Below are 24,262 nucleotides of genomic sequence, written 5' to 3'. Positions count from 1 at the left end.
GTAGCAAGGTGAAACTGGGGCCAAAGGCAGAGAAATGCTATTCAAAGAAAAAAGAGAGAGAGAAGCGGGAGAAGAGGGAGAAATTGGTACTAACTTATCAGTTGTACTTCCTTTGTCGGGTCAGGGGTCTTGGAGCTTTTGTTTGTTTGTTTGTTTCTTATACTGAGAGGATGGATGCTATCTCTACCGCCATCCACGCAGGTCTGCTCTGTCGAGCGCCGCAGGTAATATTTCATGTCAGGAATTAAGCAAGCCCACTCCTTTCTACAGTTACATGGCCACCGCATCCATCATCGTCCCCGCTTCCTCTTTAGACTGTGGGCTTCAGTGGTACAACACAAACGAGTATATTTACTCAAGTACTGTGTTTAAGTACACGTTTGAGATACATCTGACAGCTACAGTTACTAGTTACTTTACGAATTACGATTTAACATAAAAAACATGACAGGAATAAAATATGAGGCATTTTAAAACAATCAAGTTACCCAAGGTATACATTATACAAAAACATTTTGAGTTTAAACAATTGGTAGATAAATACATTAGTTGATAAGTCAATTATCAAAAAAAGAAAATCAGCAACTGTTTTAATAACCAGATAGCCAAACATTTACTGGTTTCAGCTTCTGAATCATTTTGAGGTTTGGATAGTCAGGACATCGGAAGGTGTCACTTTGACAAACTCTGAGTAATCGCGATGGGCATTTCTCACTTTTTACTAATAAGCAATACATGTATTGATCAAGAAAATATCCACCAGATTAATGCATAATGGAAATAATAAATAAATAAAATGGTTAAAAATTAGCTCGCTTCAACCAAATACAAATGTAAAATGCCGCTTAAACATGAATGCATAAGCAATGACAATCTAATGATATAGTAGTACTGTATATAACAACATCAGATATTCTACAGTATATCCCCAACTGGTCAAACACTGACGCTTGGTCAGTAGCTCTCAGCGTCAGATACCGACACAAAAATCACCCTTCATGGCGTCTGTATGGAACTCTCGACCACGGCGCTGTAACATGACATTTAAGAAGGACAACGGTAGCGAGTAGTACTGGGGTGGTGGAATGGGTCGAACAACACATAGTCTCACATTGCCAGACCTTCCTCCACAGTGCTACGAAGGAGGGTCAGGCTAGTCCACAAAACATTCCAGGATGGGAGAAAAACACTCTATGGTTTATTAGCATTTCTTTAATCCAATCACAATCGTCTTGACCAGCGCTAATCGTCGGACACAATGACGGTGCCACTGCAAGTTAGCCTCGGGAAGGAACTTGTTTTGGTGGAACATGTGTACGTTCAAAGGTTGTTTTAGTCGTGCATCAGAAAAATCTGATTGGACAGATAGTCTAGCTAGCTGTCTGGATCTACCCTGCAGAGATCTGAGGAGCAGTTAACCATAGTCCTCACAAATCCACCGTAGTTTAAAATTTCAACAAGAAAGCGGAAGGTGAGGGACATCCGGCAGAAATAAGGGTCATCCAGCAGAATTTCCAGCGGCACCTGAACTATCCGATAACGATATAGACTAAACAACACAGGACTCTTACCCAGTAGAGCGGGGTTCATGTCACTTAAGCGAACATTTCCTAACCCCAGCCCCAATCTTTTCCTAACCCTAACAAAGTGGTTTTACCCTGCACTTTGAAAAATGACGCCGAATCAGTCCCGACACACAGCGTCTAAAAACTGAGGCCAAGAATCTCGATCAAGCGCGTCCAAACAAGACGCCAAAGGGCTACGTCTGACTGAGACGCTAAAGGAGACGTTTTGCGTCAGTGACTAACGCCAAAGGCCCCTGACCAAGCGTCGGGTTTTTGGGTGTGAGATCAGCCATTATTCTGCGTAGTACATTTTCCTGATCATACCTACTTATAATACTTTATATCTAAAACTTAGGTAACACTTTACTTGAAGGTATCTACATAAGAGTGACATGACACTGTCATGAACACATGACACATGAACCCTAACCCTAACTAATTAGACCACCATGGCTAATCTCCGGGGCTTTACCTGTCAATAACAATGTTGTCAGTAAAGATGAAGTCTCTTTAAATGAAAAGGCTCGGCAGTTTTGATATGTTAAACACATGTCATATTGTTTCATTCAGTTACATCCCAATGAGACAAGATTTCAACAGCAAGTAAAAATGACAATAAAAACATCTTTGATGGACCAAATCACAATAATGACATTCTTATTTAAGATGTGTTTTAGTTTTTTCTTCCCCTTGTTCTATTTGGGAGAGGTCATGCTTTTTGAACACAAGTTGTAGTAAGTAAATTTATTCCACTTAGTTCTTGTAACAGCACGAAAAAGTAATGAGGTGTTGGAGATAAATATAGGAAGACAATAAGCCATGCGATCCTTCTTCTGTAGCTGTTTTTTTTGAGTCAATTAGCACATTGCAGAGACTCCGAAAATATCGCTGAAAAATATGTAGCTCCTCAATATGCAGCATCTGACTTTTATCCAATTACATTATGTGAGGTCCGTGGGCACGCCGGGTACAGCGCACATAATAGAGGATGCCATCTTTGGTGTGATATTCTTCAACACTTTTCCATTGCATATGCCTATGGCTCTCACTATGAATTATTCAAAGGCTTCATCCACACAGAAGAGAGTGAGGAACTCGGCTCCATAGTAAACAGATTTTCTGCTCGCCATCCTCACAAATCTCAAGTGTAGGACATTGTAAGAACCAAATAATTACACGGTGGCCCCTTTTCCCTCCTGTCTGAGGTAACCTGGCTTTAGAAATGCATTTGGACTGGATAATATTTGGCCGTCGGTGAGTTAACTGAAGTTTGGTTTGCTCAGACCTCCAACTCCAGATGAATGAAGCTGATGCATGAAGATGCATGATGATTCATCCTGCCCTGTAATTCCATGTAAAATAATCCTCGATTTAAACATTCCTTATCCCGTTGTTCCATCTCATCCAACATATTTGAGCCAAGAAAATGACTCCAATATGGTTACAGAATATTTGTGCTTCCTGCTCTCTCTCTCCCTCTGTTGATTTATTAAACTATAATAGATAACGGCCCTAGAGTTTGACTCTGGCTATGTATATAATCACTTTAGTTCTTCACTGGCTATTGTGCTGTGAAATAGAAAAATATGAATATTACATGGGTTTTAAATCCCGACATTCTTTTTTTTTTTTTTTCAGAACAAGAAAATTGACATATCCATTGCATTACTGCAGCGCCCATCTTTGGCTAATGGAGATTTCACATTATGGGCGTTCACATTATAGCACCATGAAATATGCTAAGCATTTAAGAAAAATGAACTTTTTAAATAGTCCATCAGTGTAAAAAAAAAAAAAAAGGAGGGTGTGTGTGTGTGTGGGGGGGGGTTCTGAGATTTTTTCCTGTCTCTTCTCTGCTTTGGGGATTTGCCCTGACCTTCAACTGGCCGTATCTTCCAGAGCAGATCTGTGGCAGTGACACATGTCATGTGTTGGAGAGGATTGAGGAGGAAGCAGAGGAGACAAGAGGGAGTGATCTTGGTCCGTAGCCCAGTCCGAGTCAGAGTCTCCCCTCGTGTCAAAAGGATGGGCATGTTTGGCCCACAACACAGGCTGAACCTCATCCACTAATCTCAGCACAAAAACACCTTAGGGTGGCTGACGGTGGAACGGCGAGCGCGTGTGCACACACATTTTTTACAATGTCCAAGAACACAGGAGGGTTCAAAGCTGCCCTTAAAATTCCTGGGCAGTGGGGAGGGATGGCTGTACGGGGGAGAAACAAGAGAATAGAGTGACGGGGCGGGGGAGAGGAGTGTAGGCTATCTCCAGATTCTCCTCTTGTAAAGCCGACCTGGCTGAAGCAAAGCCAAGCCTCCCCTTTTTCTCCTTCTCTTCTATTCGGCTTTGTAGGAAACCATCCGCAGCGCTTTCTGCCGCGCTTGTTCTCTCCCACTCGGTAGGAAAACAGACTACAAAAAGAATCGACGCTCTTCATAAAGAGACGACATCTGAAGGATCCCTCTCTCCCCCCTCTTGAATCTCAGGTTCGCTATCTCGTAGTTGAAAGCACATTATCACACGTAATGTGAATGAAGTAAACACACACATCGACCTGCGATGTTTCTTTCCGTCAGTGCAATGCTTGACTGAACACTCCCTTTTCACCCAGACAGATTGTATGAAGGCGGTGGAATAATGTGTTATCGACTCAGCGAGGCTCTGAAATTGAGATGAAAAAAAACAGCCCCTCCCCCCCAAAAAAAAAAGATTAACATCTATATTTTACAAAGGTGGCTAATGTCACACGGTTGACAACTATCATTGTGTCCTGGTGTTTACCTTTAATCATCAAAAAGTCAGCATTTTCCCTTTTGTTGGGAGCTAATTGATAGACTGAGACCTTGTTTTTGTATTCAACGTACCAAGCAGACACTGTGACTTTCAGCATGTCTGTAAATAAATAAATCACAAAGTTTGTTTTTCCTCCCGAGTCCAAAAAAAAAAAAAAAAAAATTGTCTGCTTTGTCTTTTTGTCTTAGCATCGTACTTAAGCTAGCGCTACACTGCGACTTAGCGAAACCCAAAAGCCTAAACTAAATCTAGTAAGCTAGTTGGGGGCTTTGTCATCACCCGAAGCAAAAAATTTCCTTTTAATGTACTGTAATGTGAAATTCAGTGGGGACAAGTTTAATTGAGTTTTACACAAACCAGTTGGGAGTAGCGCTGGAAGGTAGGTGATGTTGAGGTTTTTAATCTCTGGCTCCGGAGAGGCTTGTTGACGGAGTGGTTCTTTCTCTTTGTGGAGAAAAAAAGAGGAAGCCTAAGAAATGATACATCCATGGATAAAACCAATTGGCAACCCTCAAAGGGACGGGGGGGTGATAAGGCAAATCCAGCACTTGTAGAGAAATAAAAGAATCCAACTGTTCATTAAAACGGGAAACAAAACAGGCGATTGAGAAGGAAGGCAGACTGCTCAGTGGAGGAGTGAGTGAAACAGACAAACAGAGCCAGAGATATCAGAGGAAAGGATTGGAAAATAATCAAGGATTTGTGAGGAGAATTAATAAGGAAGATAGGCACAAATAAGCATTTTTTTTTTCTGACTGAAAAATTAGGAGGGATGGACTACAATTATCAAACAGGGGAAATGGCATAAGCTACATAGACACCTCATTATAAAGGATAACCTAGAAATGAAGGTTGCTGTCTTTTTATTTTACACACATTGACTGTGAGGCAGTGGGGTCTTTTGTGTTCAGTTAACCAGATATTCATTGGATAGAGAATATTTAGAGACTTTATATTCTCTGCCAGCAGTCTACATTCTGTAACTAGTATATAATCCATTAAGAAAAGGAATAATTTTAATTGGAACAGTATTTTTAACCCATGGAAGGCCAGATGATTTTGTGGGTCTATGATAAAGCCCAAAAACAGTCAAATATAAAGTAACATTAGTACGTAAAGTTGCATTTCTAGAGCACGTTTAAACACACTATGGTGCTGTATAAAAGAACATTGAAATGTGAACAAAATAAAAAGCAGAAACAAAACACAAACATCCCAACGACAACAACAAGAAGCAGCAACTCAACAGAATTCTAGACATTATAACAGATTGAGAGATCTGTGTGTTAAAGGCCAGCGAGAAAAATGTGTCTTTAGCCTAGATTTAAAAACAGAAATGGAGGGAGCACATCTGATATCTAATGACAAAAGACTAGATATCAGTGCAAAATGTAACATGATTCCCTAATTTTATTCAGAAAGTGTAACAACACTGGTCTGTGCATAACACGGTTCAATCAGAAGGACTTTTTGGGAGGATATTTCAATGTACCACTTAAATTAGCCGCAAATTGACTGAGGTTTGGCCTTGCTGGCGTTGAATTTCCGAATCAAATCGTTTTTAAAATCAGATTTCAACATGAGACATGTTTTGAAATGTCCGTGGCTGCTTCCCCTTTAAACTTAGGTCTCTTCGCAGACAATGCGCCGGGTATCTCTTTACAGGACAGGCGGACGCTGGTGTGATGTTGCTGTTGGACTGTTTATTTCTGACAGTAATTCACCTCCTGGAGGTTAGTTGACTCTATCACCTGATCCAGCTCTCGGTAATGAGGTTTGGAGTCAGGGACTTAAGGTGATACGAACAAAAGGGGTAATGAAAGACTGAAGAGGAGAGGTTGAAGGAAAGGTGAGGCGGGAGGGGAGCTGGGGGTGAAGGAAAACCGGCAGTGAAATAATCAGCACTTGTATGATCGGCCACTGAGACATTCCATTGGTGTTTTGTATGAAAGAGAGCCATTCATCAACATATCAATAAAAATATGGAGCAGATTATTATTGTGTTTGCTTACCATGGGCCCCCATCGTAAATAATGGGTCTGCCGCCGCTGCCTGTATTAATTATAATTAGAATGCTGATAATGTGTGTGCGCTTTTATTACGGGAGCTGAATCAATTTAACAGTCTTATTCAGCACCACAAGGTCACACAAAGTTGCCAGGGTGAGAGATGGCTCTTTGTGAAGCCCTGTCTGCAATCAGGGCCGGGGGGTCGCAGGGAAGAGAAAGACCCAAACTGGTCAGATACATCTCAGCATCTTCAACTACCATGAACTTTTTACTTCAGTGTCTCAAATTCATGGAAGAGGGAGCCTTTAGAAAAAAAACCTCTTTCACCAACATACATTGAAAAGTTGTTTTTATTTATAAAATTGGGGGGGGGGGGGGTTCACTCAGGAGCAGAATAACTTTATAACAAGCGGAATAAGATAACATGTTAAGTAAATTGTTAGGGCAAACCTGTTGCCTATTACACACATCCAGCAGACACGTTGTAACATGAGCAGTGATTTAACTTAACGTTCGCTTTTTATCATAGATTTGTCTTTGCCAAAACAAACTGTTGCGAAAATCGAGCAATGAGAGTCAAATCTATGGGCCATAAACGCAAAACAATGAGCGAAAAACTCTATGGAACTGAGGGGAGTTGCAGAATTGGATGATTATTGTCATCACTATGAGCAACCCCTTTCACATTGTACATATAAAAAATGTGATTATTGCAGCTTTAAAGCTCTTTTGTGACATTTCAGCATTTCTGCTAAACAGGGATTTACGCATATTATACTGTAGCAATGTTAATATTACTTATTTCTCTGCACATTGTTACTTTCATTAACCCTAGATAAGCGATTCTGGCATGTGTTGTCAAAGTGTCAAAGTGGCCCCCATGTAAAAGCACATTACAAAGAGCCACTGGCAAAATGCTTTTTCACCAGTACGGTTCTCTTTGGGTTTGGTTTGCATTTGTTGACAGTTCACAGGAGATAGTGTGTTTCGGCCAAATGTTGAATCTCAACTTAGTCTAAATTCATAAGGCACCCCACTGGCTTGTTCCTCTGTTTCCCCCTTCCTCACAAGTTAGACTGTCAGATGGCCCAACAACAATGGATCTCGCCAGCCTATCAGCCGGCTCCTACCTTTATAGCTCGCTGCGTGGCTTTAAAGACTGGATTTAGCATGGCTTGGCAAGGTTCCAACCAAAAAACCTTGCCACAGATTCTTTCTTTTTTTAAATCTACATATCTGTTTGCCCCATTTCCACATTTGAAATGCATTGCGTTCAAGTTGTCACACATTAAACTAGTCTCCTCCCACCATGAGTCCAAGAGCACAGTGGTTTGTTTCTAATGTGTCTTCTCACTGAGTCACCTGTTGGAACAAATAAGCTCATAATCTTTACAATAAACATGATCATCCTAATTAATGTTATGCATACACTGGGATTTGTACAATTAGAGACGCATATTTATATCCATAGGATGCCGTGTTTCTAAATAACTGCACAGATATGTTGCTATTTAGCGCAACACACATATTTGTATATAATAATACATTTGCATTTTATGAATAGTCTGCTATCAGTGAACAAACATTTAACATATTTCATTTGCTATTGGCTCCTGTCGCCCATTAATAATTGGGTGTGCATATCCTTTCTAGGCTAAGTTGTTGTATTTTTTTGCCTGTGAATGTTAAAATGACCTTGTGTTCCCCTGTGAAAGCGTGCATCTGTCATGAAATTATACATTCCATCAGCCCTCATTGAACTGGGCATTGACTCTGTGCCGCAGACTCAGGCTCTGGCAGTGAATCTTGATTATGGATTCTGTGATATTGTAAATTACTTGAGATTCCTCTGAATGTTTCGGATTAATCGGTTTGTGCAGATGTGGTTCCCTTTTTGGAAGGCGCCATCTTGAACAGTTGCTCATTTCCATTCCGCCATCACATTCTGCATACAAAGCAGATTTCCAGATAGGTAATCCTTGTAAGGTTTTTAGAAGACAGGTTATTAGAGGATTGAGGGCTGTGTGTGTGTGTGTGTGTGTTTTTTTTGTGTGTGGTAGGCGTTGGGCGTGCCAAGGGAAATTATGTACATTTTTTAAGTTGGTGACAATGAGCTGTGTCTCGAGGCAGGAGACATAGTTACTGTCTCCTTTCACTTCTCACCTAACAACATCCCACCCCCTTAAAAATGAGCACATAACAGGTACCCAGACACACACACACACACACACACACACACACACACACACACACACACACACACACACACACACTCCACCTGCTCCCCCTTCTCCCTCTCCACCACTGCCACCCAGAATTCTTTGAAATGCCTGAGGCTAAAAAGCTGGTTACTCTCCCCTGGCTTGCAGCTCACAGCTCTGGATTTTTTCTGAATGCCAGAGCTGGTCTGCCCCCATCATCTTGCAAACCCAACACCCCCCACCCCCACCCAACCCTGTCTTAAACCTGGCTCTACCTGTCACCTGTCAGACGCACCCCACCTTTAAGTGGCCAGTTATTTTCCATTGGTTTTAGATGTCTTTCATATCATGGCTCATTAAAGCGCAGCACAGTAGGCAGCATATTTACATAGGCTACCGGGAGGTTTTAATTTGCGTCGGTACAGAGCATGACCGGAACTGAAGAGTGCAGCTCCAAAATGACTTTTTCACATGACACCCCCTTTTTCCACCGCCACCCTCCCCTTTCCTCATCCATTCCCATATGAAAACATGTAGCTGGGCGTAATTGCTTGAACGGGGCACAAAGACGGAGACAGAGCCGTCACCGAGGGGACTGAGCTTTCTCCCAAGCGACGGACCGGGAGGCCAATCAAAGCCGGCAATGAGCAGCCCGTGGTTGTGATCATTCTACTGAATATATATATACCGTTAGACTCTTCAGAAAGTCCCAACTCTTTCAGCCGCTGTGTAACTTGCTCATTTTTTACTCACTCTGTCTGGCTACTACTAATGACTCAGTCCAGAATCAGACTATCCCACCATCTGCAGCTCCTCTTTCATCCCAGTAATGGCTGTGTTTATGTTCATTTAGTTAATTAAAGGACATTTCTCACTTTCAAATTGATTGTTTAATCATAGTAGCTGAGCTTGAGGTGAGTTTTAACTGTATTTACAGTAAAGCAGTATAGAGTTGGTTTGCTTCATTATATCTAAACATTAAGCGTGCCTTTTTGCAGTTTACAGTCAGCAAGAAGTCTTTCATGAATCTGTATTTTGGGCTATACTTCCATATTAGGCTATATTCTAAGTGATTTGTTTGTACAGTACAGTTTTCTTTATTTGAGGGCAGGGGGAAAGCCCCTCTGTTCAATTATTTACATGACAAGATAGTCAAGCTGCCAACTTCTGCAATTCAATCTCAGGCTGCATATAGCAGAGGAATAACGTAATTTCCCTCAGACAAGATTTTCAACAGAGATTTCCCACCCAAAACAGCAGACCTTTCCCAGTTTGCAGCAGAGACTCCCGTATCAGTTGGAGATACCATAATCAGTCTCCAGTTTTGAGATTCTATTCAACAAGACAAGTAGGGATAGAGGCTAATATTGCCATAAGATGCTCTGTGTCACTCCCAAAATACACGCAGCGCTGGGAGATTCAGACATTGCAGAGTCCACTCCTCAAACATTTGCTCTCCTCCCACATCTCTCTAAGGAACAAACTGGCTCCTGCAGATGCACTCCAAATAGCAGGCTGTTCATCATGCAGTGTTATAGAACAGGCTCATTCTTTAGCTACCCCCCCCCCACCTAACAATCCCCTTGCCCATGTACCCACCCGCCCCCACCCTTGTCTCTTCCCCACGTCCACCGATGCTCCTGCTGGCCCTACATCCCATCGCAGTGCTCCGATATCAATCAACGGCAATGAGGCTGGCTCCAGCTTCCTCATCATCCCAAACCATGCCGTGCTGCCCCTGCCCAGGCGCCACGCCCCGGCAAAGATGGCCGGCTCGCCACGAAGGACGGACGGACAGACAGGGAGGCAGGCAGACAGACACGTGGCCATGTGATTTCAGTGTAATTTTGGAAAGCATATTGTCTAATTTTGCCATCTGTCCGGGAGGGAGCCATGGCAGCGTGAAGCTCATTTGCCGTCTGCTTGCTTTATTGCGGCTATACAGAACAAGTTTTTGGAGCAGGATGCAGGCCCGGGTGTGCAGCCCACTGGAGCCGAGAGGCGTGTCGACACAGGCGTCGGGTTCCCACCACTCCATCATGGGCTACTGTGTGTCTGACATCCAGAGAAACGTGCAGAATACCTCCGAATCGAACCTCAGATTCAAGCGCAGTTGCTTGAGTTACAAAGGCAACGGTAAATAAGTAAAAAATGCAATGTGAGAGCAAAATCTTAAGCGTCTGCTGTCATCAAGTTACCGAGGACAAGTTAGAAAATGTTTCACACTCTGTGACAGTTTTGAGATGTCTCTCATACACCAGGCCATTATGAATTTGGGCCAGTTTGCGGCAAATGGTCATATAGACACACACGCGCGCGCACACACACACACACGCGCATGCATTGCTGTCACACATTGTGGATCACGTCTGGTTCAGCTGCTCCTTGGCTCTGACATTAATACAGAGCAGATTGGTGGAGATCTGCAGCCCTTGTTGTTTGATCTTTCCTCCTCTTGCCACATTTCCTGGCACTGCCCCCCTGCCACACCGCGTGGCGCAGGCAGGACTGGCATGGCCTCAACGTGCCTGCCAGGTTTGTTCTCTGTCTTCTTCCCCTTCCAACTTATTCCCTTATGCCCGCTCCATGGATTCAGTTCTGCAAATTACAAGAGCTCCCCTACCCCCAGCGACAGCCCGGATTCAAGAGACCTTCAATCTACCAGTTTGTCTTCTTCAGAAAGGAGTGATGCTACCTCGGCCTGCGATGTGTCACTCGCGTGCTTTTATTTTTTTTTTTTACATAATAATTGTCCTCTGCACTGAATTAGGTTATTGTCCTCATTCTCTTTTCCAAGTTTTAGCTAAAGCATTCTCATCTGACAAATCTCTTTTTGGCACACATTATTCTATCAAATATTTAAAGTATTAAGGCCCAAGCTTCACCTGAGAACAAAAGACATTCGTTAGCCAACAGCAGCCGCAGACTCAACTTGAACAAACACTGTATTCTCTTATCAAGACTCCCCACCTCCCATTTTCTATTTACTCAGGACTGTCATTTGGCCTGTAATGCCTTGAGTCTCAATAGAGAAATTGTTTAAAATGTCACAATCGAATGTATGAATTGAAAGCAAATACATCTTCGAGGTAAAGGCAGCATCAGTGCCTCCAGTATAATCTGAAGTATTTGTTCAAAGAATAATGTCTGTGAGCGCCACACAATAGTGTCCTTTCTCTGTCATCCCTCCCTGAGTTGTGATCAGGATGGGCTAGAAAAAAAGCACAAGCTAATTTGGTAATAACATTGCCTCATGATGTCGGCACCCAATTTGCACGGTCTATCTGCCATTTTGCAACAATCTGCCTTCCCTTTTATGAATCGGCACCAGATCTCAACCTTATCTTCCCCCTTTTTTTTTTGCGTTAACCACTTCAATTGTGACTAATGGCACACACGCGATCGTTATCGCTCTAATTTATTCAGAGTTTAAGATGAAGGGCTGGATAAGGTGCAAGAGACAATAAGTTGAAAAAGCCAGTGTGATGCCTCAGTTAATGAGGCATATCGTCTTTCTTTTTTTTTTTTGCACCGCCGGGGTCAAAAGCAGAACGCATGCTGATTGAGAGAGAAGGGAGGAAAACTGAGATGGCAATTCAGAAAACGAGAGAGCAGAGAGGGAGGGCGAAGCTGGGTTTTCTTCAGTGAAAATCAGCTTCTGAAGGACATATAAGATCATCAGAGCTTTGAAATAGAAGCTCAGTTAGCAGCTGGAGATGAGGGTTAGCGAAGGCCTTCGGGAGAGACTGACTCGACATGGATAGTGCTGATGTCTGAGCTCTCAGGTAGCTGCACCAAACGGACAGTCGTGAATCAGAACTATGTTACTATTCAGAGTGAGCTGTCAGCATGAAACCCAGAGTTCCACAAGCATCTCAAATTGGACATTTGTATTTGTTGGAGAAGAGGTCATTTTGGCCAGGCTTTTTTTTTTGTCGGCATTTTGTCTCGTTAAGTGATCTTACACTGGCTGTTCTCGTGAACGTTTCTTTCATATTGCTACAAAAAGTAAAGCACTGTAATTCTTATGTACTCCACGTATTTACTGCCGTATGCACCACGTTGACTGTTGCTGAATAAGAGCAAGAAGCACCGTGTAGGGTGGTGGGGGTAGATGGGTGGGTGGGTCAAAGAAAAACACAGGGCTTTCTAGCAGGGGAGCGGAGTTGGTGTCCCAGCGAAAACACAAGACTCTCATCCAGGAAACGCTTGCTCATGTCTCGGGGATGTTTAAATCCAAACCACCATCTTTATTCTAGTCTTTTTGGTGCCTAAACTTAACTGTCCTTGCCACAGGACAGTCACCTTTTGTTGGCTAAACTTAACTGTAATGGCCCTTAAAAGGACCGACATCTCGCATTGCCCTGTACCCGGCTCACTGTCAGCGCTAAATCAGCTAAACTCATCTGCAACGGCCTCTGAAATGACCGGCACCTTACGGTGACTGGGACCCGGTATACGACTCCCGGTAACCTTTTCTCGGCTAAACTTGACTGTTAAGTTAGCGGTCGTCGCGTATCCCAACAATGGCCGGCGGTCGCCTATTATGTAGGATATCATATCTATTGGTTTGCATAACTTTTCTTAAAATATCATAAGAACACGTTCATGACAATGCGTTGCCTTAAAACATGGGAAGAAAAATGTTCAAATTGTTGTTCTTAGTTAAAGCTTTTAGGATAAAAGGGTTAAAGTTTATTCTCAAAAATTGCACTTCCATTGTGTATTTATAGTTTGCCTGAATATCTTTGAATCCATTTCTTTTGCATCAAGGCCTCCATATTTAAAAAGATAAATATTTCCAATGAAGGCAGCCCAAAGATACATTACTAACGATGAACACCGTGTATTGCTTTGGCTACTTTTCCTTCTCCATCCACAGTAGAAAAAGACGTCTCTCAGGAGTGAACATAGAGTCTCCTATTGTGAAACACACAGGCTCAGTCTGTCTCTCAGGCCTCCTGGGCAACATATGGAGCCCTCCAAGTTAGTGTTCAACTTCCCAACGGCTGTTGTGAAAAGTGCTGCACTAGCTGCAGCCCTCAGAGAGCTAATTAGAAACCCTTGTGCATAAACCTTGCTTTGGAAGTTGCTGTGGGCTGCCCCAGCCCAACCACGGCAGGATCTGTGCTGCCTGCAAGATAATAAACACAATTTGCATATAATGTCAACTTTTGGCAACCTTCAACGATGGCCTAGACGCACTCGTGGCAGCCTTTTGAAAACGCATCGATCAAAAAAAGTTTGGGCAAAACATCTGATCATTCACATACTTTGAACGTGAGGGAGTTGTTTGTATTCATTCAAGCGTTTTAGAATTCTGGATGACTAAATCCTCACTAATTATCACTCCCACCCTCCAGTGGTTTAAACTTGTGATTTGTAACAGATAAAAAGCCCCACATAAGAGATCCCCACAATACATATTTAGCCGTGGAGTAATTAAGCTGCATTCGACTTAATTCATACCTGCCAGAGTGTAAGACTGCACTGTTACACAGTGACGCTTTCAATTAATGAAAACGTCTAAACCAGCGTACGTCTGGGATCACTATGCAGGGTCTAGCTCCACTGTATTTATCATGCGCTGTAAGCCAACACAATTACACAGACCTAACGTAGTAATTGCTACGTAGCAGCTCTTACAATGGTAGAAATAGAGTTACCTCGACAGAAAGCGTTAGTAGGTCTAGAGGGAAATGGAGGAAGAGGTGGAAAGGAGGGAGGGGGGAAGAGCACAACCTTTTACCAAACTGTAAATCACGCTTCACTTTTAAGAGGCGGGGAAATAAATAATGTCTGAAAGTGCAATGATTTCAGTGATTTAAGGGGAGCTTTTGAGAAGCGTATTACTAGAGGTGACAGCTTGTGGGAGATAGGCAGGTTGTGTTAAGAGGAAAGGATAAGAGGCTATGACATTATGTCTGCAGGGTTAAGGTGTCAGAGTCAAAGCGTGAACCACTATTACTGGATCAATACTTCTCAGTTTTGCACTTATCTCTGGCCCCGATGGTTAGCAGCAGCTTTTCTGGATATACACAGGGACTAAATGCCACTACTGAGTGGGGGGGACTGCATACCTGCTCCATCTTCTACAGCTGAAGAGGAGGATAGTAAGAGGAAATGTGAAATATTTGAGTTTTATTTTTTTATTTTTTTTTACAGGAAATGTTAAATTCTCCACTGTTTTCAAATGGGCTGCTGGGCTCAGTGAAGGCTCAATATATATATATATATATATATATATATATATATATATATATATATATATTATATATATATATATATACATATATACAGCACAATATTTTATTTAAACAGTCTTTTTTGGATAGATGTATAAAAGAAGAAGAAAAAAAAGCATTTTTTGTTTTATTACTGTATATTATGTTTTGTCGAGTACTGCCGCTGAAATGTGTCCCTAAGGAAAATGAAGTCCGTCCTTTATGCGTTGGGTATAAAGACAGAAGTTGTACACGTGTCATCGCACGGGAAAAAGAGAAACATTGTCACAGTCAGAAACAAGAAAAAGTGTGTACTTTCAAGTCTTTCATTAAACTTCTGAAGCGTCTGAGTTAATCCTTGCTGTACACAGAACAAAAACTCAGCATTCAACAATTTAAAAAAAAGCCAAGAGAAAGAGAGAAAAGAGAGATGAGTGGGGGAGGGGGGGGAGACTGGCCTGATCGCTACATATTCATATTCCTATGCAGGCGTTATCACTTAAAAGGCTTTCTAATTACAACAACAAGACAAAAACTCCTTGGATTCCTTCCAGACCCGCTAAATGATAAAATAAGCTTGCTCTCTCTCTCTCTCTCTCTCTCTCTCTCTCTCTCTCTTTCTCTCTCTCCTTCTTAATCTCTGCAAAGCACCTTGGAGCCTCATCTCCCAAATACAGGCGAATGAATGTGAAAATGCCATTTAGAGATGCAGGTGTGACATTTGATAAGAAACTTCTGGATTAAATATGTTCTGCTAATGAGGAACCCAGCTACCCCATCAGGGCAAACTATTGGGTGGGATTGTGTGCGCGCTGATAACATTCCACGCGCAAACATCCAAATTCATTATTAATAAACAGCCGCAGTCTCTCTATCACACAGAAAGTCTGGATCCTTCAGTGGAGAGACAGGGATGTTGCGTCTCATTAGGAGAGGCTAAGGAAAAGAAGAGGGGGTGGGGGTGGGGGGGTGTACGGGCGAGGTAGGGGTGTATGTGGCGGGGTAGGGGTATCAACTGTTTTCATATTTAGCTGTTTGGGGCTTTTTGGGGGGAAAGGAGGGGGGGTGAGAGAAACAATTTCAAAGCGTATGTTAATGGTGCATTGAATGTTGGAACAAAAGCGGTTGGAAGTTTCAGGGGATCTGGCAGTGAAATTGTAATTCTCTGGCTATAGCTAATACAGAAAAGAGGGGATAGCGGGCTAAGCCATTGGTGCAGTAGACTGGGAAGTCCCTGGCCCCAGCTTGACATTTATAACGATTTGGAGAAGATTAAAGCCGTATTACTGCTGTAGTCCATAATGCGGCTCTGTAATGAGGTGTGAGTGCATTAGCGTCCTGTGGAAGTTAGCGGCTTTCTCAGACCTTTAAAGGAAAGACACAGCCAGAGAGAGAGAGAGAGAGAGAGGGAGAGAGCTTTCAAAGAACATGGATACTTGACTGTACTGTGGTCATGTCCAGTCAAAGACTCAGAGGCTGGGAGCCCTGAGTGAGAGAGGACTCCAGAGGCCTGCCAGTGGAAGCTGAGGCTGCCCACCGTTGAAGACTTGTCAGTCTAAACCAGCTTAGTTCAGCCAGCCAGCAAAGTGTCTCCGACTGACAGGCAGCACTTTGTTATTCGGACCAGTAACTGGAGGTCCATGTCTGCCGCCTGGAAATATTTTAAATTCAAATAGAAATTAGAAATGGAATGTGTTATTTCAGGCACAGCATATAGTATTTTTTTTTTTTTAAGATGCATACAAACTCATAGAAAAAAAAGAAAAAAAAAAAACTGCTTTAGGAATTCTGCCAGCTCTCTGTTTTGACAATTATTATTTTGGCCTGGTGGCTTTTTTTTTTTTTTACAGTACATAGTAAAAAAAAAAAAAAGAGGACAGTGGTGCCAATTCTAAAGCCAGTCACGGGAAAATGAATATTCTAAAAGGTGTTAAAAAATGCATGCGTTATCTGCATAAAAAACAAAAAAAAACAGGTAATTCTGCGTAAGCGTGTGCAAATGAAGGTTGCAGGTGTCGTCAGTCCATTTAAGCGCTCTTTATGATGTTAATTAGTTGTTAGCGTAATTTTCCAGCCTCCGCCATCAAGCGTGAGAAGTTCAGAGACCTGCTGTTAACTGAGAGTCAATGCCATGGCACCGTTTCAAGAGCTCCCAAACAGGACGGCCAGTGATAACGAACAGGTGATGGGGCCTGATGCCTATGGCAGCAGGATATTGCAAAAGACAATTGAATTCGTAGGGAGAAATGAATCTTCTGGACAGCATATCAAATGTTAAAACAACACACATTGCATGCAATTTGCTTATGCGGGAGGGTGATAAAGTGTGCTTATTTAAAAGATAAACAAAGGGGGGGATCTAGTGCAGTAAATTGTGCATGTGTGTTTATTCCCTATGAGTAACGCCAACGGTTTATAGTCGCAGACACAGGCAGCCGTGCTTTATGGCTCCTCTGTTTGTGTGATAGCAGTATTTATGATATTGGAATTTATGTTGTACTGTGTTCACACTGTCTGTGTGCTAGTGGTGGTCTGTATTTAAATGTACTTAAGTAGATTTGGTGTTAGTCTTGTGTTTGGGTGAATGCCTTTGAATGATGTCACTTTTAGCAGTAGGTCAGATTCATTATCCCCAGTGGTGGAATGTACATGTTCTCAAGTACTGTACTTAAGTACACATTTGAGGTACTTGTGCTTAACTTGAGTCTTTTCTTTTCATGCCACTTTCTACTTCTACTCCGCTACATTTCAGAGAGAAATATTGGACTTATTTACTCCGCTACATTCATCTCTTACACCTTGAGTTACTAGTTACTTTCCACATTTAGATTGTCGCACACAAAACAAATGTAGTTTAAAAGATACAATGTTTTATTAGAAATTAAACTACCCAACAACATATAGGCCTACAAGTCCAGCTGATATGATCAGCCGATTAAACACACAACTGTTTGGATCGTTTCCAGTTTCTAAAATGTGAGTACATTCTCCTGATGGTACCATTTTCAATGCAGGACTTATTTTTACAGTGTGGTATTAGTACTTTTACTGAAGTAAAGGATCTGGATACTTCTTCCACCTCAGGAATCCGGCCTCCCAAGGTTGAATCCAACATTCCAAGTTCTTCTCGAGGAGTGAAAGCCATCGGAACAGAGAGAGAGGAGTTTCATCTCCTCAGCCCCTGCTTCAGCTAATCTTAACCCCCTCGCAATGACATTTCCACTCCGGTTCCTCCGACTCCAGACATATTTGCGCTCCCTTACTGCTTGTGTCCTGTTAAGATTTAAACAGCAAACATAAAATGCGCAAGATAACCTGCGGGAGAAAAAAAAGAAAAGAGCTTTGGAGAGACTTGACTCCGAAACATTATTTTTAAAGACCAGATCTGAGAGCTCCGGCGCAGCAGTCGGGAGCGATTATCTGCTGTGATCCCTCTCCGATGCACCAAAGTCATTCATCTGCCGATCCTCCGCCCCTCCCGCACACTCACACACACACGCAGCCCTATGCAAAGGCAGACCCCTAATCATGTCGACACCGTGTGTCAGTGCCGTGGATGAGCAAGGCCTAGAGATGAGAACGGCTCTGTAAACATGGGCAGGCAGCAGGGAGCTTCCCTCTCCCCCCACGCTGCTCGGAATAAGCAAACGGGAAGATTTAGGGATTTTGCCGGGGCCCAACTTTGTAGTATCGGCTCAGGGTCCTTTTTGCGACGTTTTCCGGGGTGCTGCCTATGGGATATTGTTCTTAGCTTATGAAGTGCCGCCCGCCCGTTATAAGCTGTGTGTCTTTTGTCAATAGTATTACAATTTGGGAGCTGCATGTTCTTCTTTTCCCCCCTCTCTACTCCCTTGGATTGAACTCTTCAGTATAGGGCTGCACAATATATCGGGTTTTTTAATAGTCATCGCGATATCAACCGCCGCGGTAAACAAATCGCACAAGGCTGCGGCATATCGCGAAAGACACTGAGATTTGAAAGAAAATATCAGTGCGAAAGTGCACTTTATGCAACTGTCATTCTTTCTTTAGGCGTGCATTTTTATATTCAATCCAATGTTCAATTTCTTCAGTAAAAGAATGTTGGAAATTATTTCCTTTCATTTGTTTCAAATTCAACGAAGCCATTTGTTGCATTTTAGCAGAATACTGAAAACAGCGGAAATGCAGAACCGAGGACACTTTAATATCTGTTATCATTTATCGCAAGTAATATCGCTACCATGATATTCAACATTATCGCATATCGCATATTGTCCTCATATCGCGCAGCCCTACTTCAGTATCTGCCGCGGCCCACATATTGTCTACATATTCTGTCATTGACCTTTGCGGTTGACGTCTAACTTTGTGATAAACCAGCAGAATCTTTATGAGGAACTTTTATTTTACAGCTGCAGTCATTTTTCAATTGACCTCTACATTCATTGAAGTCAACCTTTTTTTTTTTTCAGCACTGTCGATTAAGAACTATCATGACACACTAGTAAATCTAGTGTGCATCAACTATGTGCATTCCATAAACAGGCAAATACAATTGGCTGTATCAAATGGGATGTATATTAACAAGAGTCAACTGTGCTCCTTCCCCTGTCAGGATTCTATTATGGAGCATGCTCCCGCCCCTTGTTTTGATACAGCGGTAATTTAAAGACCGATCTTAATTGACTTATTTTTTCCACATGTCTGTCGGAGCTTGTGCATGCACTGCAATAAGAGTCTTGTTTCTTTATTGGGCCACACACAATGCACTGAGTTCAATTTTACCATTCATAATGAATGCAGCCTCGCCATTCAAATGCAGCCATAAGCACACAGCAGATAAGAATTTAATTAAATGTAGATTAAAACCAAACAGGAAAACACACTGGCTGATAATTTTTTATCACGTCCCCTGGTCATATTTTTTTTCCCCTCATACTTTCGACTTGTTCTTCCTTGGGCTACATCTTTTCAGCTTGCCAAAAGTGGCAAAACACCTCACACATCTCACCGTGGCGCCGTGAGATTGTGTAAAAAATGCAAAACGAGGGGCGGTCACACGATTAATCACAATCCTCGTGTCTGGGGAGGATGGAGGCTGGCGGAGGATTGAGGGAGGGGGCGGTACAGGGGGTGCAAGGAAGGAATTAGTTGCTTCATCCCAAATTTGCATCATATTCCAAAGGACAATCCCAGCACTGTAGGCAAGGGGAAACATATCTCGCTCTCTGCAGGAACAATTAAATATTTGCTACAATGCTGAATAAATGTCACCTTCAGTATCAAATTGTCCATACTTGCTAAACATGGTGTTACAGTGAGTGCCTCGAAAGCATGCCTGAGTAGAGAAATGATCCACTATTTTAGATGTGGACCACAGCCCCAGCTAACATACTGTAACACACATTCAGGAGCTGTTCACCTCAGGCGCTAATAGTGTGTTCGACTCCACTGGGGATAGCAGTGAGCAAGAGACAACCGCAGCCTTGTCAGGGATTTCCCACTATTGAACCCGGGCGCTCAGTTACATATTAAACACATTGTTTTAATAAAGGTCTGTACTAGAATTTCCCTCTGTCATGCATTTTTATGATTAACAATTTTTATTTGACTTTAACACAACACACAAAACATAAAATGTGCAACATGAACATATCCCCAAAACATCACCGTGTCATCAGTCAAAAATGACAAAATAGTAACAAAATAGACAATAAACAATAAACCAAATGAACATATGTATAAATGACAACACCATGGGCCCATCATACACATCTCTCCCCAGCACAAAGCTTCTTAGGAGCTCTCCAGAAAGCTCAAGTACCTTCCCCATTCCTGCCTCTGTCATGTATTTTAATTATTATAAAAACCGACAGAAAGCCCTTTAAAAAAAAAAAAAAATCAGAAAAAATACATTAATTTCCCACCATCTGTTGTACTTATCATGTAGCATATTTCACTTGCATGCAGCTTTTCTAACACTTTCAGACAGCTGTTGGCTCAGACATTTACCTGAATGACTTGAAAGATAAATTCTGCTCTTCAAATGACATGTTTTTTTAATCAGAGGTGATGGTCTTCTGCATGCATACACAGATTCTCAATGATGTGCTCAGAGTGGAAAACTCAAAATCTGCATGATTGTAAATTATAATTTGTCAAGTGCTGCTGTTGCCGAAAGGTTAGAAACATGGTCTAGGTAACATGGCGGTGGGCGTTAGCACCATCCGTGCCACCTCCACAGCGGCTGACACCGCCGTGCCTGCCTGCCTGCCTGCCTGGCTGTGCCCGCCTGCCCACCGCGCTAGTGCTGCTACTCAGTTCCACTCTATTACCCTCACGCAGGCGATTGGCCTTTTCTGTGGGGAAAAGAGCAATTTCCTGTCGCAGTCTGTTTGATCAAGTGCTAAACCCTTGTGATCAATAGAGAGACAGATGTCGGCTCCAGATGGCCGCGTGGTGATACCTGGGGCAGCGCCGGGGCTTGCCAGGACGACAGAATGGCAATGAGCAAGGGCAGCGGCTGTGCTCCCGATGCACCAGCCACCGAGACACAATGTGACAAACGCAATTAGGCCTTTTAGCCGCTGATTATTTATTTATCTTGCAAACCGACAGAAAATTTAATTAGCACATACTTTAAGCAATATGTAGAATTACAGGGGTGCAGAGACAGAGGGCATGCTGGGATGTTGCACCGGTGACTGGTGTGTGTATGTGTGTCAGAGAGAGTTCGTCTGTGTGCGTGTGTGTGTGTGTGTGTGTGTGTGTGTGTGTGTGTGTGTGTGTGTGTGTGTGTGTGTGTGTGTATTCTCTCTGTGTATTGCTGTGCTGTTAACACCAAATTAGCACGCCTGTAAATAAGGCACAGAAACACTCTGCAACAGAGAAATGAGAATGTTTTAAGGCACAAATCAATATGAAGAAAAACGCATAACTTCATAAATTCCATTCCTCACGACCAGATCAATAATGTTGAATTTCAAAATGGATGACAGGTGCATCTCACTGGCTCTCTGTCCTTCTGGAGAGGAAAGAAATAACTGCCAGCACCAGAAGGCCAAAATAGACCTTTCCAAAGAGAGACAGAGGAGGAGAGAGGCTCCCATTTTTTAAACGGCAAGCATTTGCATTAGGGCTGGCATCCACCACACACACACACACACACACACACACACACTTAAAAACACACAGACAGACACACACACTTAAAAACACACAGACACACAGAATAGCAAGCCAGCCCATGTGGCGTAGGGCCGGAGCCATGTTGGAGAAACCACTGAGGCGCGTGGCGATGGCGCGCTGCTCTCCCAGGAAAAAAACCAAGCTCACCGGCGTTGGCCCTCCGCCGTTCACCTGCTCCCGCCAAGGCATGATGGGTAGGGGGACATGGGCCATGAGGCCGCAGCTGGAGGGGGAGGGAGGGGTCGGGTCTGCTGCGGTGCGCAACACAGCAGCGCCCTGTCACGAGGGGTCTCCTGCTCCCATTAGCAGGGCTTGGTCCGGACGGGCCCCCAACCAGCCTGCCATCCGCAGCAGGGGCCGCAGTAAACACATGTCGACTGGCCACAACCAGGACACAGGCAGCACTACCCGCAGAGAAGGAGAGCTAATAGAGTGCTCAATGGGACAAACCTGTCCAAATAAAGAATAAAGCAGTGCGTGGAGGAGAGGAGCCAGTCAGAGCTTTCCCTTTAATAGTCTACTCCACTTTACTGTGGACAGGGAGGGGCTGGCTGTGTGTGGCAGCTAATGAGGGACAACAGCTTTGTACTGGAGCAATGTGTGGCTGTTATTGTCTCAGACTGACAGCGCGGAACTCAAGTGTTACCTGCAATACAGAAAAGTGTCAAATGTTCTCATTTACAATTTATGGGAGAGCATTTTTATTTGTATGGGGGGGTAAGAACTGAAAATGTCAAAAACAATTTTTGTTATATAATTTGAAATAATTTTTTTTAAATCATAGTAAAACTGCCGATGCTATGAGTGTTAAATAATCCTCCTTTTAATGAATTTCAGTGTGGGAATTTATAAATTTGTTTAAGAAATTTGCTATTCAAGCTCTGTCATTGCACTCTAATAGAGCAAAAATAGCTGCTAATTCACATCTCTATTTCTCTCTCTCTCTCTCTCTCTCTCTCTCTCTCTCTCAAAATGATTACAACGCTATTACCAGGCAAACATCCTGCTGCCAGTATCCTTCTCACGTTATTGAAAAAGCTACACGAGTCTCCAGAGACTAGCCAGAGAAACGTCTTTTAATTTCAAAGTGAAACATTTAATTTTGACCCGGTAAAACATTTGCTGAATCACATCATTGCTGGGGGTTTTTGTGTGGTTTTTTTCTTCAAGTGTTTTTGTGTCTTCAAACAGTTCATAAATGCGTGTTGAATGACATTGTTCGGTGCTGTGCTGCTTTTATGTCTTTGTTGCCTGTGAATGTAAACTATGGAGAGAGCAGCGGGTTCCGGGCTCCCCTGGGAGGACTTTTTAATTTGTGGATTCTGACCCGCGTTGCCATTCGCTCGAGGCCATCCATGAGCTCGTGGTACTGGCTATATCTGCAAAAACACTTCATGCTAAAATTTGTCTGGACGCTGTAGTGCAAAAAAAAAAGAAAAAAAGGAGGGAAATCTGGGGGTCTGGGGGTGTCAGGCGAGACAAGGCAAGTCAGGACTCTGTGAACACATATTTACCAAGCAGTATTTATTTCTCTGGAAAAATATATTTATATATATATTTGTCCTGCTAGAATTGAGACATTTTTAGAAATATATAAATGTGTTCAAAAGTCAACAAAAGCATTCTTTCTTACTGCCATTACAGAAATGCAGCAAAAACATACAAAAGATTATGAAACATAAAAAAAAATAATAATCATAAAAGATTTTAGTCCCACATTTAAAGCCTAAACGACATACTTTCCATACTAAGACCGAGTCAAAATAAAGTCAGAAGAATGCCTTTTGATCCGAATACAATTCTCATGAGAGTAAGATCTTTAGCACCTACCTGCGAGGGTGTACAGGCAGACTGGCGTCTACGCTGCTCTGCCATGGCTGAGGCGTCTCTGCATCATCACAGCCAAAACCTCCAGCGGCTGCAGCTTGAGCATGAGAAGAGTGCCTCCTAGTGGCCGAGACTACACATGAGAAGGAGGATGGAGAGAGAGTGAAGGAGAGACAGAGCGGGGGGGGGGGGAGAGTCAATCTGTGTCAGTGCCTTAGTGAAATAATAAACCCCCACCCCCGTTTTTTGTCCTTGCCCCCTCTTTTTTTTTTTTTCGCCTTTTTTTTTTTTTTTTTTTTTTCCCCCCCCCCCCCCCCCCCCCCCCCCCCTCCCCCCTCCCCATATTATTCATCCACAATTTGGAAAGAGCCAGGGAAGTCGACTGTGGAAGTTGTATTTTACTCCTATGATAAAGATTTGTTGAGAACAAGAAGAAAAAGCGGCGGTTAACAGAACGCAGAACTACTTGATAT

General features: G+C 42.8%; 1 protein-coding gene across 2 annotated transcripts in view; it reads left to right on the top strand.

The window, feature by feature from the left end:
- The window catches only part of zfpm2a (zinc finger protein, FOG family member 2a), a 136,009-nt gene that overhangs the window by 100,276 nt on the left and 11,471 nt on the right, over positions 1–24,262 (top strand). Inside the window, exon 1 of one of the 2 annotated variants that reach the window (XM_039805937.1) lies at positions 10,485–10,704. The exons of the other annotated variant lie outside the window; for it this stretch is intronic. Within the exon in view, the coding sequence (XP_039661871.1) occupies positions 10,533–10,704 (172 nt within the window). The 5' untranslated portion in view covers positions 10,485–10,532. Of the gene's footprint in view, positions 1–10,484; positions 10,705–24,262 lie in introns of those variants that run through there. 2 annotated transcript variants of the gene reach the window in all.

This window comes from Perca fluviatilis, chromosome 7, assembly GCF_010015445.1.
Source record: "Perca fluviatilis chromosome 7, GENO_Pfluv_1.0, whole genome shotgun sequence".
In the NCBI taxonomy this organism is placed as follows: domain Eukaryota; kingdom Metazoa; phylum Chordata; class Actinopteri; order Perciformes; family Percidae; genus Perca; species Perca fluviatilis.
The sequence above is the reverse complement of the archived record's forward strand: the minus strand, read 5'-3'. Positions and strand labels throughout refer to the sequence as shown.